The 18,725-nt window shown below is 39.0% G+C and overlaps 1 protein-coding gene and 1 long non-coding RNA gene across 2 annotated transcripts in view; one reads left to right on the plus strand and one right to left on the minus strand.

The window, feature by feature from the left end:
- The window catches only part of LOC306923175 (uncharacterized protein), a 20,057-nt gene extending 2,307 nt beyond the window's left edge, over positions 1-17,750 (plus strand). The window contains exons 3-12 of the mRNA XM_079501203.1: positions 157-285; positions 654-743; positions 4,430-4,603; positions 5,196-5,258; positions 6,430-6,482; positions 9,225-9,264; positions 11,136-11,264; positions 14,303-14,392; positions 16,414-16,590; positions 17,452-17,750. Of these exons, the coding sequence (XP_079357329.1) occupies positions 157-285; positions 654-743; positions 4,430-4,603; positions 5,196-5,258; positions 6,430-6,482; positions 9,225-9,264; positions 11,136-11,264; positions 14,303-14,392; positions 16,414-16,590; positions 17,452-17,523 (1,017 nt within the window). The 3' untranslated portion in view covers positions 17,524-17,750. The remainder of the gene's footprint in view (positions 1-156; positions 286-653; positions 744-4,429; positions 4,604-5,195; positions 5,259-6,429; positions 6,483-9,224; positions 9,265-11,135; positions 11,265-14,302; positions 14,393-16,413; positions 16,591-17,451) is intronic.
- The window catches only part of LOC306923445, a 26,729-nt gene extending 8,813 nt beyond the window's left edge, over positions 1-17,916 (minus strand). Inside the window, exon 1 of the long non-coding RNA XR_013790069.1 lies at positions 17,866-17,916. This is a non-coding gene — a long non-coding RNA (uncharacterized lncRNA). The remainder of the gene's footprint in view (positions 1-17,865) is intronic.
- Positions 17,917-18,725: the final 809 nt, after the last annotated feature.

Genomic DNA, 18,725 nt, shown 5'->3' on the forward strand with positions numbered 1-18,725 from the left:
GTCTGATCTGATGATCATTCTAATGTTATCTAAAAAACAAACAAACAAGCAAACAAAAACAAAAAAAGGAAATTGCCACAAAGTCTTGCCACAAACAACATTTTGTCTGTGTACTACGGACACATTGATGACCCCTGGATTTCTCCCCCCATGCAGAGCATAATGCTTCAGATCGCAGCTGACTGGCTGGCGCAGGAAGCCACAGATGCCAAGGAGGCCAAGGACGCCCACATGGAAGAGAACTGCCCCGCCATAGATTTCAGCCAGGACCAGGCGGCCATGATTGTAAGATGCCACCAGTACACTACTTACTGTAGGCGCCGCCCAATGGACCCTTTTCACAGTGACAGCAGCACATTTTGACATGAAAAATGCATCTGGTGACATTTTACTTAACGGTCAGGTCTATAATGATAATCGCATTGATAATGACACACACACACACACACACACACACACACACACACACACACACACACACACACACACACACACACACACACACACACACACACACACACACACACACACACACACACACACACACACACACACACACACACACACACACACACACACACACACACACACACAGTTTATTTCATATAACTTGTTCAGTTGTTTTATAATGATATACTGTGTATACCTAATAGGAAATCTGCAAGAAGATGCTGCAGAATATCGACAGGATTGATGAAGAAAGGTATGACAACGAGGGTAAAGTGGCAAAGACAGATAAAGAGGTACAGTATTATTATTATTATTATTATAAAGAGGTACAGGCACATTCTGTTCTGTTCAACAGTATCAGTAACTAAATACATTCACTCTAAGTACTGTACTAAAGTACTGCAATGTGTACAGTTGGAGGCCATCGATATTGTCCTTTTCTTTTTGCTGAGGTTTGCGTGATCTGCGCAAAAGGACTGTTAACCCATTTTGGGCGGGAACCCCTTTAGGTGTTTTAAACATTATGTTATAATTTAGCTATTGAAAAATAGCAGATCTACAAGCTCGTAGCGCGCCACCGAGTGGCGCGCTACGAGCTTTGTAGGTCTGCTATTTTTGAAAAATCGTGAAAATATTTATTTCAGAAAACTGGAGGATTTAGAAGGATTTTTTTTTAAATTTTGAGGTCAGGCCTAAATGGGTCAAATGATAAGGGACAATATCGGTGGCACCCAACTGTACTGTACTAAAGTACTGCAATGTGTACTTCTTCCATCACTGGTTGTATCAGGGCCGTCATTCAGGGCCGTCATTCAGGGCCTCAGAGGATGGCAATTGCCGCCACCCAGGTGTTCACATTTAACCTCAATCTTTTACCTAAATGTATTAGAATTTACCAGGTTGTTTTTGGGGTGTCCTCAGATGACAGTAAAGAGACAATTTAAGACATTTTTTAATACCGCAAAAAAAAGAAAGAAATAAAATTAAAAAAAAGACTATCACTGCATCAAAGGTAATCAACAAAATATACTATAAAAACTGATCAAACATTGGCCAAATTGTCAAATAATATAGAAAGAGGAAAACCTTTGATCTACAAGCTCACAGCACTGTGAGGCGTGAGCTTGTGAAAATAGCAGATATACGTAGATCTGCTATTTTCACAATGTTCGTAATGCCTCAACTCCAACAACTCGGGTGGGGTTCCCTAGTTCAAATATGATGTCTGGGGTGTCTCAGCCTGAAAAGGTTGAGAATCACTGTGATAATGCATGACTCCCATGCAGTGTTGTTTTCGTCGACTACCTTTTTCCACTGACAAAAACTAAATGGAAACTAAATAAAAACTAAGCTATGATGATTAAAACTAAGACTAGATATATTGACAATTTCGTCAACATATAAAAACTAGACTAAAATGTTAGGAAGGGACTAGTGGACAAGAGATCCAGTATAAGTCATTTTACACTTGGTTGCATGCTGAAAATAGCAGATCTACAAGCTCACGTGTCGCAGCGAGTGAGCTTATAGTGCTATTTTCAGCAAGTGAAAAATCAGTCATTACGACGGCATCAAGGCCCACCAAAATACATTTTGTTCGACTAAATCAACTGCAGATTTAGTCGACTACAACTAGACTAACACTAAAACATTCCAGGTGACTAAAATGTGACTAAAACTAAATGAAAACTATTCAAGAGACTATGGCTAAAACTAAAATAGAAATTTGCTGCCAAAAACAACACTGCTCCCACGGCATGCAGGTGACCATTAAGTTAATGAAATGAGCCATGGCAGGGTTAATGGCATTAACCCTGCCATGCATTATTCTCCTCAAATATTAAAGATGGAGTGCCGTGACTGTTTTGCATGTGTCTATGGAGTTAACATAATAGACCCCCAGGTGTGGATAGAATATTCAAACATGTCTTCCCTGTGTATTTTTGATTTCTTCCTGAAAGCTGAAAGCCTTTGAGTCAAAAGGCCCAATCGAAATAACACAATTTTAGTGACATCATAACCCTAACCCTCCCACATTATCATACAACAACAGCTGTGGGCGAGGCTTAAGTTCAGGTGGGTGGTGCTAAGGTGAAAACCAGGCATAATTAATGAACCGGTGGGTGTGGCCACATAAAAACATAATTTTAACACTTTCTGTACACTTTATTGAAAGAAATCTTCCTCCTAGTATAATCATAGTACCTGATGATCATGTTTTAGGGGTGAAAAAAACCACAGCACTCCGTCTTTAACATTTGATCATCTGACTGTGACAAACTGTTTCTTTGTCTGCATGCAACCCATACATTTATTAACCACGTTCAACCTGGCATCCCTATTTTGGGAATATCATTATAGGAATATGCAGTAGGGAGAAAGAAAATAGAATAAATATCCCGTACAGATTTTAGAAAATATTAGTATTCATTATTTTAAGCCTGGAATCAAGCCATCACCTGGTGAATCATGACCATAAAGCATTAGATTCTGTGGAAATAATGAAAAAAGGTAGCAAACTAGCTATATATTAATATAGTATAATATAATTACATATTCAAATATGTTTTGAAATGTTGTATGGCTATGATTCATCAGGAGCCTGGATGGCTTGGTGCCAGGTTTAAAATTTTATAAATATTTTCGGAAAACTCCATGGGACAAATGAATGGGTTTTCCCATCTGTGGCACCACAAAATGGCCGTCGCTGATATGCCCTATATAACCCCCTTTCTTTCCCTATCAAGGCACCAATCGCAATGCGTTTCAATCATAATGAGCATCATCCTGTGTCCAGCATCAGCATCCATGTTTGATGTCCTAATATGTCCCGTCTTCTTCCCATCGTTATTTAACCCATTGTGACCCGAGGACGATTCTATAAATGTCTTCTAAATCATGACAGTTTTCTAAAAACAAAATTTTTTTCTCAAACATTTTCATTTCAAGGACCTCCAAAATGATATGTAATTGGCCGCCAACCCCCATCTGAAAATATGTTGTTCCAGGGACCCCCCCCCCCCCCAGATGCAAAGATTTGAGTTAAAAATGTTCGCACTGAAAGAATATATATTCACATTTTCACGATTAAAAAAAGAATTGCCGCGCTACGAGCTTGTAGATCTGCTATTTTTCAATAGCTACAAACACCAAAAGGGGTTCCCGTACAGAATGGGTTAAATCAGAGACCTTTATAGTGACCAGTGACACAAGTGTTCAGTTTAACTGCTCAGTGTGTCTGATATGTGTCATCATGTTTCATTACTCTTATAAATATAGAAGACAAATGTCTGAGACGCAATAAAGTAAACCTTGAACCTTGAAGCAGACAGCGACAATGTATTCATGTATTGTATGATGGATATTCTGTGTTAAAAATAGTTGCATATATCACCCCCAGAAGTGGGTGCGACGTGTTGAGAAAAAAAAGGTAGTCGACGAACATTTTCCGTCATAATTTTAGTTGAAGAAAATAACACTGACTTAATGTATGCGGTTGGAGACCTGGCTCGATAGGAACAGTGTTGATTTTGTCGACTAAAACTATGACGAAAAATGTCTGTCAACTACCTTTTTCCACTGACGAAAATTAAATGGAAACAAAAAATGACAAAAACTACGACTAAATATATTGACAATTGACTAAAATGTTAGAAATGGACTAGTGGACAAGATATCCAGTATTAGTTGCATGCTGAAAATAGCAGATCTACAAGCTCACAACGTGTCATGCTGCGACACGATGTGGGCTTGTAGATCTGCTGTGAAAAAAAGTGAAAAAAAAGAAAAGAAAACATCATTACGACGGCAAAATACATTCCAGGTGACTAAAATGTGACTAAAACTAAATAAAAACTATTCAAAACAACACTGGCTATAGGAAGGAGACATCTGTGGAACATGGAGACAGACGGCCACCTCTGACCAGTCACGCAGCGCAGCGCGTCGGTCGCTCTTTTAATCATCTGCCTGTTCACAGATTTCAGACATGAAGCTTAAAGTGATCGAGCTGGGCGGAGTCAAGAAGCCAGCCCTGAAGAAAGTGCGTTTGTCCGCTGACGCCATGCTCCAGGCTCTTCTCGGTGGCAAGCACAAGGTCACCATGGACATGAGGTCCCAACTGAAGACGGTCAAGAAGGAGAAGAAAGAGGAGGTGAGTGACATTCCCAAATTATTTTGGGGAGTCCCCCCAGATGATTTCACCCCACAGTAAACAAACCAACATACAGTATAAGTGTATACACTTGACTAGGGTATCTGCACATTTCTGAAGTATGAAAGAAGCAAACATTGTCAAAATAGCCCACCTATAGCTTGTAGTAGGAGCAGTAAAGTTATTTTACAGAAATGACATTTATTTTAGCAAGCTAGAAGACTTTCAGACAGTTGTAAATTGTAGTTTGTAAGGTGCTCTTTTATGGCAGTTTTGAAGGAAGTACTTCGTTTTTGGCTGTTGGTAGGCCATTCCACATTTTGGTGGCATAATAGTAGAATGAATTCACATCCATGTTTGTGCCAAATCTGGGGGGGGAACACTGAGATAGTCATAGGAAGAATAATCGCCACGCGTTACAGAGTCCCATGCAGGAAATTAAGTAAGCGTAGGGCGGTGATGTGTGATGTCTATTCTTCCTATGAGTGTAGTTTGGAAAGCGTTGCAGGTATCTCACTCCATTGGGAGAGGGGAGACGAGCAGAAAAAGTGAAGATTCCTGATGCATAAATAAATATGATTGTGTCATGCAGGTTGCAGATGCTGGCGACTGGCGTAAGAACGTTGAAGACAAAGCTGACAGGAAGAAGATGTTTGAAACTAAAGAATAAAGACTTTGACATGATTCTTCTCGGGAGCTATACTGTTTTGTTTTTGGGGGAACAATACGGTTGCATTTATTTATTTTTCCTTCACAAAACTGGAAATAACGTGTTGTACAATTAAACATTTTTTTGAAATAAATCCACACTGTAACCCTTCAGTTTTTCTCAGATGGTCATTATAAATGAACGATTGAGAGGGTTTATTAGCCCTAACAGTACTTTATAGTCTTTTTTTCTCCACATTGTTGCTGATCTACAGTACAAGCTCACAACAGGCCAGTGATGCTTGTAGGCTACAGCTGGTATTTTCGTAAATTTTCTTTTTACATTTTGAAATATTTTACATTTTTTAATTTATTGTTTTTGGTGATTATGATTTTTTTCCCCTGAAAATGTTCAACCATAAACATATGCCGAATACTATTATGATGCTAAACCACAAGATGTCAGCAAAGAACCTTGCAGTCAACTCAGCTCTTCTGCACAATAGTGATTATTTTCCACTACATTCAATTCAATTCAATAATAATTGCCAAATTAATCTGTAGGTTCTGCAAGTTCCATTTTCTTGTCTAGCCTTTTTTTTATGAAGTAATGACAAAAGTAAGTTATCAAGCCGTACAAGAGGTGAGTGGTTTGTTATTGTACCCTTCTTTCACTATGTAGCTTATGAGATTAAAAGGTAATTGCTGAATTATGACAGAATTTCTAGTATTATGCATAATATAACTTTTCACAATGTTTTCATTAGCCATAAAACATTTCTTTTGAAATGTGTAAATATCAGCTCAAAATGTTGAGGTTTCATCCAGCCATTGTTTAAACGTAATATTTAAATCAGCATGTTTTGCATATCGTCACCCCCCCCCCCCCCCCCCCCAAACCCCTCCTCCAGCCACTCCAATTGTGTAAGAAGTTTTTTACTGTATTCCATCATAACTTGTATGCGGAGGAGGGAACCCGATAGGTCCTCCCAGGAGAGACAACTTCCTCTGTGAAAATTTACGAGGTGAGTTGGAGAGGTATGGTGGTATTTTGGGCCCCCGTTGGCCTATTGGTCTGAACTGGCTCGACTTCCATAAAGAGGGCTTAGGGTTTCTGCTGAGCCAGCACTTAACACCCTATATACCCTGTTTAATCTTTTCTGTTTGTGACTTGCCAGTGTCTGTCCTTCTTCCAACAGGTCCTTGTCCCTGTCCTCCTCTTCACGTTACAGTAGGTGAGTCTCTCCTTTTCTCTGCCCTCTACCTGTGCTTATTAACACTAGAGCACGGTTTCCATTGTTATTGAAAATGTGCAGATGAAAAGATAACATGTATAATTACCCAGTCAATCAACAGGGGAAGGTGTCTGTCATAATGTTACCGGTTGAATTTGAATTTCAATAGAGCATGTTGTGTTTTTTTGTGTTTTAATATTGCGATGCAATGCTGAGGTGACCTGTGACCTTTGTGTGTGCGTGATAGGAATTGGGATCGAGTTGTCATTTCTGAGATGTTGGATGATATGATTGATTTGTGTGATGTACTGTAGGTTTTTGTTCTTTGAGCATGGCCGTACAGTAACAGCTAAAATGGTAGTAATTCAGTTTGAAATTAAAGCCAAACTATAATTTCTTATTTAATTAATCCATATTATTGTTTCTTGCTTGAGAATCACAAATATAATAATTGTTCAGATACAGTTTCGTGCTCAGTTGTTGTCTCACAAAGTAGATTGAATTGTTTTCAGCCTAGAAAATATTTTCCTGATTCATTTATCCATCGTTTTATTGTTGGCTTAAAATGAGACAGGGATTAAAGATGTGTGATTGCAACTTTTACCACCAAAAAACAACCTTTTAAACGTGCTATGGCCTCATTGTCTTGATATGAACCCGGTCGTGTCATTGTCTTGGCATGCATAATTACGGCTATTTTGATGCATGTTCCTGGAATTGGCTGGTGTGTACGTGAGTAAAAGTGTGTTATGCTCAAGTCCTGAGGCGGTCGAATTTGGTGTTAAAGGTCCTCTCTGCGAGTCTGCATGCTCCGCTCCACATATTTTGTTCCTACATTGGTATTTGCTTTGGAGACGCACTGAACTGCAGTCTGGGAAGTCCAAATACCAAATGGGAACCGTGCGCAGCGGGGCAACTGCTGCTAAGTGAAAGGGCGAGTATTTGACCCTGCCATCCAAAATTAGCTGGATTTTGAATCGCTGGCAACAGGTTTTTAACGATAGTAAAATAGATCGTGTTTCATGGGTCCGTGATTGATCAATAGTAAGACAGGAGCAGCAGTGTCGTGTTCTTCTTGTGTGGAACAAGTGTCACTGTACTTTTGGCCACTGCATGTTGTAAGATATAAGCTTTACTGACATAAGTTTCCTTCTTTAAACAGGGTGTGAACCAACAAACAAACAGCCAAAATGACTGAGTAAGTATTCCTTTCTTGATCTAATGATATATTGCAGATTGACTATGTGCCGCGAGCCAGGCTGTACATCTACAATCTTTTTTTACATTTTCGAAATATCTTGAAAGTGTGAGAACTGATTTAGGAGTAATTTGTATTGTAACTCACCAAGTTTCACTTCCCTCAGTTGCCTGGCATAAATCCAATCAGACCTGTAATGTGCAGGGATACTCAAATAGCTGAGGGCCAGTTGATAAAATGACAACATTAATGAAAATGCCTGTCTTTTATTTGCTTTATTTCCACATAACGTATGAAAAGACAAGTGCAATGTGCATTATTTTATGCATTGGCTTCCCATTTCTATGTCTGTCAATGTCAATATCTTCTGTCAATGACATAATTTGTAATGAAAGTAATTTGCTATATTTTCTCTCTTTTGAATAATTCTGTGCAATTAGCACATGTATTCAACACACAAATGTTTCCATAAAACAGTATAATGTACATTTGTCTAGTATCTGTCTATATCTGTCTATATCTGTATATATCTGTCTATATCTGTATATATCTGTCTGTCTGTCTATCTGTCCGTCTGTCTGCCTGCCTGCCTGCCTGTCTGCCTGTCTGCCATCAAGTGAGAACAAGTGAGAACATATGTCTTTCAATTGCTTCCCAGTGTAATTTATGACTTGGCCCACATTCAACACAAATGGCTTTTTCCATGAAATAAACTTAAAATAACTTAAAATATTCTACCTGAATATAGATTACCCAACTTTCTGTCTGTTTAGCTACCAAGTGGTGATGCATGATGCTGTAGTTAAGTATAGAGCTACAGTACATCTCTCTTTAAAAACATCCATCCATCCATCCATCCATCTTCAACCGCTTATCCATAGTCGGGTTGCGGGGCAACCAGAGAGCTCCAGGCTTCCCTCTCCAGGGCAACATTAGCAACTTCATTCTGGGAGTTAACTTACAAAAGTTATTTGAACCTAGTTTAGAAAGTGGGGATAGTAGGAGGAAATTTGATTTTAAACATCGGTTTGCACGGACCACTCAAAGGCAGATGTGTCCTTCAGTAAGCCACAGAATAATTATCAATTAAACATAATGTGGAATGCTCTCAACGACGACTTGAATGGTTGTACAAATAATTATCAATTAAAAAAATATTGTAAAAAAATTACACAATATGAAGATGACAAATAGGATAGGATTTGACTTTGCTGTTATCATTTCCTTTGCGGGTTTCATTGTTCATTAATTTGTTGCTCATTTTGTTTTGTTTGTTTGTTTTGTTTTGTTTTGTTTAGATCTGCATCTTGGTTGTATGCGCAAATCATCAAGTATACTTTTTTTTATTTAAGTGGCTCCTTATTGCCCATGGGTGTATCAGACAAATTAATTATACATTATTAAGGAATTATTATCCTCTGATTGTATTGTACTGTGATACACTAGCAAAATAAAAATGTAATGAATGAATGAATGAATGAATTAATTAATTAATGCGTATCAATGGTTGTACTGATTGTGTTGAACGTTTCTGTTACAGGCATAAGAAGATGACCTCTAGCCGCAGGCACCATCTGAAGGTAAGCCTCCACTGGGTGTAAATCCATGGTTTTACATCCCAAAAGAGATGGGACAATTATTCAAAAGGGAATTCTTTATTAATTTGGCAGTAGTGGAAAAATTACTCAATTATTTTTTACTTAAGTAAAAGTATCAATTCTCCAATATAGAAACCTATACAGGAAAAGTTTAGAGAATGTTATAGGAATAACTTATAGAAAATTACGCATATATTTTCTTATTATATTTTCGGGAGGAGTCTTTCGGTTCTGTGGCCAACAATGGGGTCCTTGATATGAAAAGGTTTGAGAACCAGTGTTGAGTTTGTCAACTAAAACTATGACGAAAAATCGACTACCTTTTTTCACTGACAAAAATTAAGCTGTGATATGAGTGTGACTAAATATACTGACAATTTCGTCAACAAATAAAAATGAGACTAAAATGTTAGGGAGGGACTAGTGGAGAAGAGATCCAGTAGAACAAAAAGACAAGTAATTTTATGTTTGCGGTTGTGTGCAGTTGTCACTCTCCGAAAATAGCCGATTTACAAGCTCACAACGTGTCACAGCCGACACACAGCTAAAACATTCATGTCAACGCCATCACAGCTGTCAAAAATACATTTTAGTCGACTAAATCAACTGTAGACTAAAATCTTATGGTATTTAGTCAACTAAAACTAGACTAAAATAAAACATTTCAGATGACTAAAATATGACTAAAACTAAAAGAATTTTATTCAAAAGACTACGACTAAACAATATTGAGAATCAATGCTGTAGTACAGTGTGGAAGAAGTACTCGCATTACATGTTACAAGTAAAAAGTACGGAATTAACAATTTACTTGAGTAAAAACACAAAAGTATTGGTATCAAAATGTACTTAAAGTAGCAAAAGTAATAAGTACTCATTATGCAGAATGTCCCATTTCACACGTTTTCAAATGTAAACAAATGTATACAAATCTTTGTAATAATAATCAAAATCTACAAAGTAACTAAAGTTTTCAATTAATATAGTGGAATAAAAGTATAATATTAGCCGCTGAGATGTAGTAGAAGTAAAAGTACTAAAAATTGGAAATACTCCAGTAAAGTAAAGAAGAAAACAAACTCAAAATTGTACTAAAGTACAGTACTTCATTAAATATACTTTTACTTTACACCACTGGCCACATGGTCACCATTTTGTCTAAATCATGACCCTGGCACTATTTGCTGACTTCTTATCTTGTATTCTTTGCTTACTACTATGATAGAGGATATGCATCGACATTATATTACAATGTGCTCCAATGTTTTAAAGAAGAATCTGATAGCTGTAAACTTAACAGTTTTATCACTTTCATAATTTTAGGCATTAGCAGACGCTCTTAATCCAGAGCGATTTACAGTAAACAAGCTAAACACGAGGTAATACATCAGACAGTAATCTAGGATCACCAGTAAGACGCCTTAATATAAGCGAGAGCGACCGCAGGGCTGAGCCACTCTCCCGGAATAATGTCACTTCATTAAATCAGCACTGTCATACAGAGCACCTGTATGTATCCTGCCACAACGTTATGCTGCTTTCACACGGGCAGATGCAAAAGATACAAAGATGCAAAGCTGCACAGTGTATTTGTAGTCGTTAAGCAGCAGGAGGATCCCACTAGCAGCAGGTGTCCGTTTATCATTAGCACAACCAACAAACGTCCAACACAATGAATTACTCACCTAATGCTGCAGGTTCCATGTTTAATTCCAACGTGTGTACGGGTTTTCATATTGTAGCCTAAATAGCCTATAGGTCACTAACGTGGCGACTGATACAAACTATAGGTTGCCAGGTAACAAACCTGGCATCTGTCTAAATTACATCCTATGTAAATCTTTCCCATCCAGAGTTTGATGCTCGTCATCGCAGCAGATTGGATAGCAAACGAGAAGAAGGAAATCGAAGAGGCGAGGGGTACCTACATGTTTGAGATGTGCCCTCCCCCAGACATGAGTCTTGACCAGGCGGCACTCATGGTAAGATAACAACTGTAGACACACTTACCCACAATGCATTGCGTAAACCAGTGGTTCCCACATGTTTTAGCTCAAGACCCGAAAGAGAACTTAGACGTTTGCCCCGAGGCCCAAACTGGTGAAATTACCAGAGCTACAAGCTCGGAAAAAAGGTGGATATTTACGCGACCCTTTAAAATTGGTCCACGACACAAACATGGGCCTCGACGTAAACCAGGGTTTCTCAAAGTGGGTGCCGTGGCACTCTACAGTGGCGTGTCACAAGTCCAGGGGTGCCGCAGAATACTTTGAATGTATCCATATCACTTCAGTTTAACCTCCATGAGTTACACTGAATTATTGGTGCATTCTTTTAATCTTTTTCAATCTACAGTACACCACCAAAAATAGCAGCTCTACAAGCTCACTACGCGACACGTTGTGGGCTTGTAGATCGGCTATTTTGGCAAATGTTCCCCCCAGAATAGAGTGGTTAAACCACAATTCCAATCTGTCTTAATGGAAACAGATATTCTCTCGAGTTTTCCTCGTGACGTACTGGAAAATCTCAAATAGATTAGATTATTTTAAGAGGGAAAGATTCACATATTTACGTAGCGAAATATGACACACTGTTCTAAAAAGAAATAACAATGTCATTCAGGGGTGCCGTGGATGATAAAGTGATTTATAGGGTGACTTGAGCCCAAAATGCTTGAGAGAGAACCATGGCATAAACATCTTAACAACTTAAACACTAAATAGTTGAGCGGGTCAGTCTATACTTGGTCCCTCTGCTTTTTCCCCTCTACACCAAATCACTTCTCTGCTATACAAGCGCACAATGCGTTCGTGTTGTAGATCTGCTATTTTAAATAGCAGATAGCCTATTTTAGGTGAGTGTTTAGCCTATTTTACTTGAATGTTCGGCTATTATGACAAAGACCAGACTAATCGTGATGCTATGGTAAACCTAGCATATGGTAAACCTGTTCAAGTGGATAGTTCTGCTATACTGCAAACTTCCGGTTCAAAATTGCACACAAAATTATATATACCTTGCGATGTGATCATAGCCTCATATTTAATTATACTTTGAAAATGACAGTGAAACCACCAATTTGAAACCAGTGGAACATATTTGACAAGCACTGAGGACATGTGTGGAATGGAATGCAGCCTAGTCTCTTTATGAGAATTCTGTTCACTTGGGTGCCATTTTACAAATGACCTTGGAAGGTAGAATCTGACCAACAAGACGGTCTCTCTGAGTAGTAAAAATGAACATTCTGACATACAAGCTGCATATAGTGTTAAAAATATTCCCAATGCCATTCGATACATCTATGATTGACATATTTTCTACAGGCAGACAAAGGTACGTTGATTGGCCAGCTTTGGCATACATCAATGTACAGTATGTATACTGTTAATACAGGGCCGGTTCTAGGCATAAGCAATATAAGCGGTTGCTTAGGGCCACAACCACTAAGGGGGCCACATTACAGGGAGAAGATTTTTTTTAATGTATTCCATACATGGGCTACTGGCGGCCACATGTGGACCCCACCTTCACTTAATGCAACCCGCAGGTTAAGATCGGAATACTGATATATTATTGATTTCAGCTGTTACAATTCCAAACATGCAAACATGACCCGCTTTAATTACTTCAGTCTATATTAGTAGCTTAATGACTAGTCTTTTTTATGTCCAATGTATTTGCATTTAAGTTAATAAAGACCACATGAGAAGATATAAATGTGTTTTAAATTAAATAAAAATATACATTTTCAGGATTCCAATTCAGAAATAGGTAAAAATAATTCAGGATCCCAATAAAAAAAATAGCAAAAATAGCTGATCTACAAGCTCAAAATGCGACGCATTTTGAGCTTGTAGATCAGCTATTTTTGACTATATGCATTGTGGCCCTCTGGAGTGAGTGTGAAATATAGTGGCCCACCATCATCAAAATTGCCCACCCCTGCCCTATCCAAAAACGAGTTATTAATTTATTATGCAATAAAATTAAGATCTCACACAAGACAACAGAATAATTTGATACGTGTAGTTCTTTATAGATCTAGCCTCTTAATTTTGATCTCAAAGTGCACCAGATGGAAGCATTTTCATCACATCTTTTTTTCTTCTGGAGTCCAGGGGGGGGGGGGGCTGCCGGCCGCCCCCTCCCCGGCGGGGCAGTGCGTGGGGGTGCCACATAAAATAATGTTGCATAGGGCCACCTCTGACTCCTATAGAACCTGCACTGTGTATATAGGGCTTAACCCATTTAAACCTCCGATTCTAAAAAACGCCTAAATGGTGACCTAGCTCTGGTCCATAGCTCTAATTCATTGCATTTAGAGCTATATTACTCTAAACTTCCGCCGCTCGCATGAATGCAGACCAGCCTCTCCTCTTTAGCGTAAATAAAAAGAGCGTTTTTGCTACTCACCAAAACAAAGGCGGGTTGTGTCATTAGAAAGCCTACTTTCCTTAGTGGGAGCACTCTGAGCCCCCCACCACACGTATAAACTGTACTTTTTTGGCCAGAAAGGGATTTTCTTTCACCGGAGGAAAGATATTCTCTATGAGGCAATTCTCTGGGCAATATCGGTAGAAGGCGCAGTGGAGTAACTAAAAGTATTTTTTTTCCGGTGGAAACAAAATCCCCTTTTGGCCAAAAAGTACAGTTTATACGTGTGGCGGGGGGCTCAGAGTGCGTCCACTAAGGAAAGTAGGCTTTCTAATGACACGACCCGCCTTTGTTTTGGTGAGTAGCAAAAACGTTCTTTTTATTTACGCTAAAGAGGAGAGGCTGGTCTGCATTCATGCGGGCGGTGGAAGTTGATAGTAACATAGCTCTAAATGCAACGCATTAGAGCTATGGACCAGAGCTAATGGTGACCTACATTTTCAGAAAAAAGAAAGATGTTGCTATATATAGCAGCAAGCCAGCAACATATAATGTTACATTCAAAGGTATAACACCGAGAAGGGGTTACAGGTGGTGACAGTTGGCAATATGTTCCTAACGTTTGTTTGCATTTTAACAGGATATCTGCAAGAAACTTTTCCAATCCATCGACCATTCTGATGAGGAGAGATACGACATTGAGGCCAAAGTGTCTAAGGGCGACAAGGAGGTACAGTACAGTCGAAAACCACAACACCGCCTGAAGCCTCATTTACACTTCATTGCATACGCATCGATCACAAAAATAATCTGTTCTTTTTGGCAAGCGACAAGGGAATACATTTATATTAGGCTTTAAGACACATTCCCTCCCGTCACCATAGGCGGGATCGTGAGGCCAGTGCCAAGTGAAATGAGCAAAAAAAGAGCCACTACCGCCCGACCCGGAAGTGATATCCTCCAATCTCCATATCTGTTGTCTAGCCTCACTCTAGGCCGTGTACCAACGCACGGTGGATACATTTTCTTAGCGCGAGCTTGGGTTAATATTTTCTAAGCTCCCAAACATCATACTTTGTCCCATTTTGAGCAGAAAAAAACACACATGGGTGCGTGCACAGACCATCGGGATGTAGGCTGTTTCTACCATCCATGAGTACAAAAGAAAAGAAGAAAAATATATTTTTAATATAAACACAAGCCACATTAAACAGCCACAGACAGTCCTAAACAAAAGGATGGGACATGCATGGTTCTCAGGATAGACCCAAAATATATTGTGGTTCAATGTTAGCCGGCATGTTTGGAATTGTAAATGTACGTAAATGTCAACTATTTCTGAATTATTTGTTATAGATTGGTAACTATTTTTGAATTATTGGTTATAGATTGGTACGCGATAAAGCGGATGTGAGGCCTCATCCCACGTGTTTCGTCTTTACATTTGTGCAAATTTGTCGTGATATAAATCAAAATCGCCTAAGCCTATATAGCTTGCTGCTTAGCAGGAATGGAAATTCAAAAGTAAAATAGATATTTTAAAATATATATTATATTATTATATATATATATTATAGTTCCTTCGGGAGGTCTAGTTCCATCCAGACTCTTTAGCATTCAGAGATTGTGGAATAGTTGTCTCGCTACGCAAGACTAGTTTAATCGCATCTTAATTTAGCCACGCAGATCTTAATAACATGCGACCAGTAGTGGATTCATGCAAGTGTCTTCATTATAGTTAACTGTTGATTCATGTTCTGTATTTTATTTACTAGTGTAATGGCATTGGCTGGATTTCTCTCTGTGTAGCTTGAACAGGAGTGCAGCGCGTGCTCACATGCCCTCTAGGCCGCACACAGAAGCCTGATTGGCTGCACGGCAGCCAATCAGGCACTATGCCCTTTTTGGGAAACGTGACAACATATATATCATATACATTACACAACCTAAACTAGAGCAGCACAGCCATACAGTACGTGTCCTCATTGCCACCTGCATGAATAAATGTATAGAAGCTAAGCCGTTTCCCTAAAGCCTTTATAGCCTACACACACCTGTCCATCTGTGGCAGTATAGTAAAACCATTTGCAGAGAAATGCATAAAAATGTCGTAATTAAATTCACATTTTGATCTCAGCATCATCTAGAGAATTTCAGCCATCTTGCCATTTGATCACTCGTGACAGCCTATTTAGGACAATTCGCTTAATATAACTCTTTATTTTGCTGCCGTTTCATTTTGCTGCCGTTTCGACCCAATTGATTGGGTTCCATTTGTACACTTTCACAGTTAAATTCATGTCTTAACCCATTTTGGGCGGGAACTCCTTTTGGTGTTTTAAGCATTATGTTGTACTTTAGCTGTTGAAAATTAGCAGATCTACAAGCGCTATGAACTTGTAGGTCTACTATTTTTTTTAAATCGTGAAAATGTGGCCCAAATGTTTGAATATATTCTTTCAGAGCGAACGTTTTTTACTCAAATCTTTGCTTCTGGGAGGTCCCTGGAACGACATTTTCAGATGGGGGTCGGAGGCCAAATACAGATAATTCTGGGGGTCCTTGACATGAAAAAAGTTGAGCACCACTGACATGGAAACATAGGTTTTTAAGAAAACTGTTAGGATTTAGATCTAAATCTAAATAGATTTAGATTTAAATCTGCCTCACGTCTAAATGGGTTAAGAGTTCCGCAGCTGAAGTATAGATCGCACAGAAATAACATTTCTCTACTAATCTTTTCTCTACCAGATTGAGGAGTTGAAAATGAAAGTGGTTGAGTTGGCCGGAGTCAAGAAGCCAGCCCTGAAGAAAGTACGCATGTCTGCTGACGCTATGCTTGCGGCTCTGCTCGGTGGCAAGCACAAGGTCACCATGGATCTGAGGTCCAACCTGAAGACGGTCAAGAAGGAGAAGAAAGAGGAGGATGTGAGTGTCAATTTGACATAAACAAATACATAACCTAATCCTTTGAACTATCTTTCATAGGGCCCCATGATATATCTCACTGCCATATACAGTAGTTGCGAACGAAGTGAGCACTAACTATAGAAGCTGGCCGAAACTGTCTGTCTGTGTGTCAGTCTGTCTGTCTGTGTGTCACGCTGTAACACCACCCGCCCGCCACCAGAGGGCAACTACGAACTGAAATTGGAACAATACAGAGGTCTCTGTGTGTATGTGTCAGACTGCCACAACAGCTTCGTTCGCTTCCCGCGTTTACGCATCTTACTTGTTATATAAGCTATTCTGGAGTTTTTGTTGTATGTTGTATTTCTCTTTTTTTACAGACATTAACATTTTTAAACGTTTGTTTAGAATTATCTTATACCAAGCACTTGGGTGGCACAGTTGTAAAGTACCTGCACCACCACCAGTGTTGTTTTTGGCAGCAGATCTTGACTAAACTAAGGTTTTCACTTAGTTTAGTCACATTTTAGTCACCTGGAATGTTTTAGTGTTAGTCTAGTTTTAGTCGACTAAATATAAGTTGATTTAGTCGACTAAAATGTATTTTGGCCGGGAAGCCGGGTGGGGAGATTGATATTCGTCACGACACATACTATTACATACACATACCTGTCTGTGTTGGGAGGGGCTCCTCGCTGGCAGGTGAGCCAGTAGGATATGACGGCAGTGACAACACACAGACACATGTGTGTGTAGGGAGGAATTAATTTACATGAATAAAACAAAAAAAACTATTCCTTATTCCTTTTCCGGTATGTGTAACACGTCTGCTCCAGGTTGCCATGTTAGTAAACACATGTGTTTCTCTCTGCTCAACAGGTACCAGTTGGCGACTGGCGTCAAAACATTGAGGATAAGGCTGACAGGAAGAAGATGTTTGAGACATCCTAAAGACAAAGAAGATGTGGCAAGGACTAGGAGAAGATGTTTGCATCTGAGGTCTGACCGACTGATTTTGCTGTTGTATGTTGTTGGCGTAGAATACAGGGTCTGACTTTGACGTTGGGGGTTTGTTAATTGTTGTTGTTTTGTTATATACAGTCATGCACTGTACACGGAACTTTAAAAGAAAATGTACAGGCTTCTTGCAATCATTATAAATAAATGCTTTAATTTAATACATAGTTTGTGTTCTACTTTTGTATGACAATCTAGTGGATATTGGTAGATACTGTAGTAGTTGAAGGGTGCTGATGAATATGAGTTTCTTTTCACTTGTGATAAAAAAGGTACAGTTGGGTGCCACCGATATTGTCCCTTATCATTTGACCCATTTAGGCCTGACCTAAAAAATCCTAAATATGTTCACGATTTTTCAAAAATAGCAGACCTACAAGCTCGTAGCGCGCCACTCGGTGGCGCGCTATGAGCTTGTAGATCTGCTATTTTTCAATAGCTAAATTATAACATAATGTTTAAAACACCAAAAGGGGTTCCCGCCCAAAATGGGTTAACTGTCCTTTTGCGCAGATCACGCAAACCTCAGCAAAAAGAAAAGGACAATATCGATGGCCTCCAACTATATAGTTCCCCACAGTACTTAAAACACGGTGCAGGATCCAAAAATAAAGTGAAGAAAAAGGGAATATCCACACACGATAAACTGCTCTCCCATTTATTTACAATATAAAATAGTGATCGTTTCGCCCGTGTAGGGCTTCACCAGGTTCTGATGGAACGTGTGCAGACATTCCCTTTTTCTTTCTTTTCACTTGTTACATTAGAAGGTGAGATATTTTACAAGACCAAGGCTGTTTGAGAGAATGAGGTTGCTTGAGGTAATAGTTTTCATTGCTTATCTATGCCACCCGTTCAAGTTTTCTAGTGAGTTTAAGAGTTCATTTTTGATGTATATCTTCTAAAGCTGGACTGCATTTCCAGATGTGCTTATAGCCGAGGAATTTGTGAATGACTGAAAGACCAAAATATGGTCTTAAAATGTGCTGGTCTTAAAATGTGCTTTTCTATGGGACAGAATAGAGTTCAAGGGAGACAAATACCTACTTAAGCTACAGAACCATTGGGGTCGACGCAGGTCCTTGTTGTGGTTAGACCTGTTGTACATTCATGTAAATTGTAAACGACACTTTACT

The sequence above is a fragment of the Electrona antarctica genome, assembly GCF_951216825.1.
Source record: "Electrona antarctica genome assembly, chromosome: 5".
Lineage (NCBI taxonomy): Eukaryota > Metazoa > Chordata > Actinopteri > Myctophiformes > Myctophidae > Electrona > Electrona antarctica.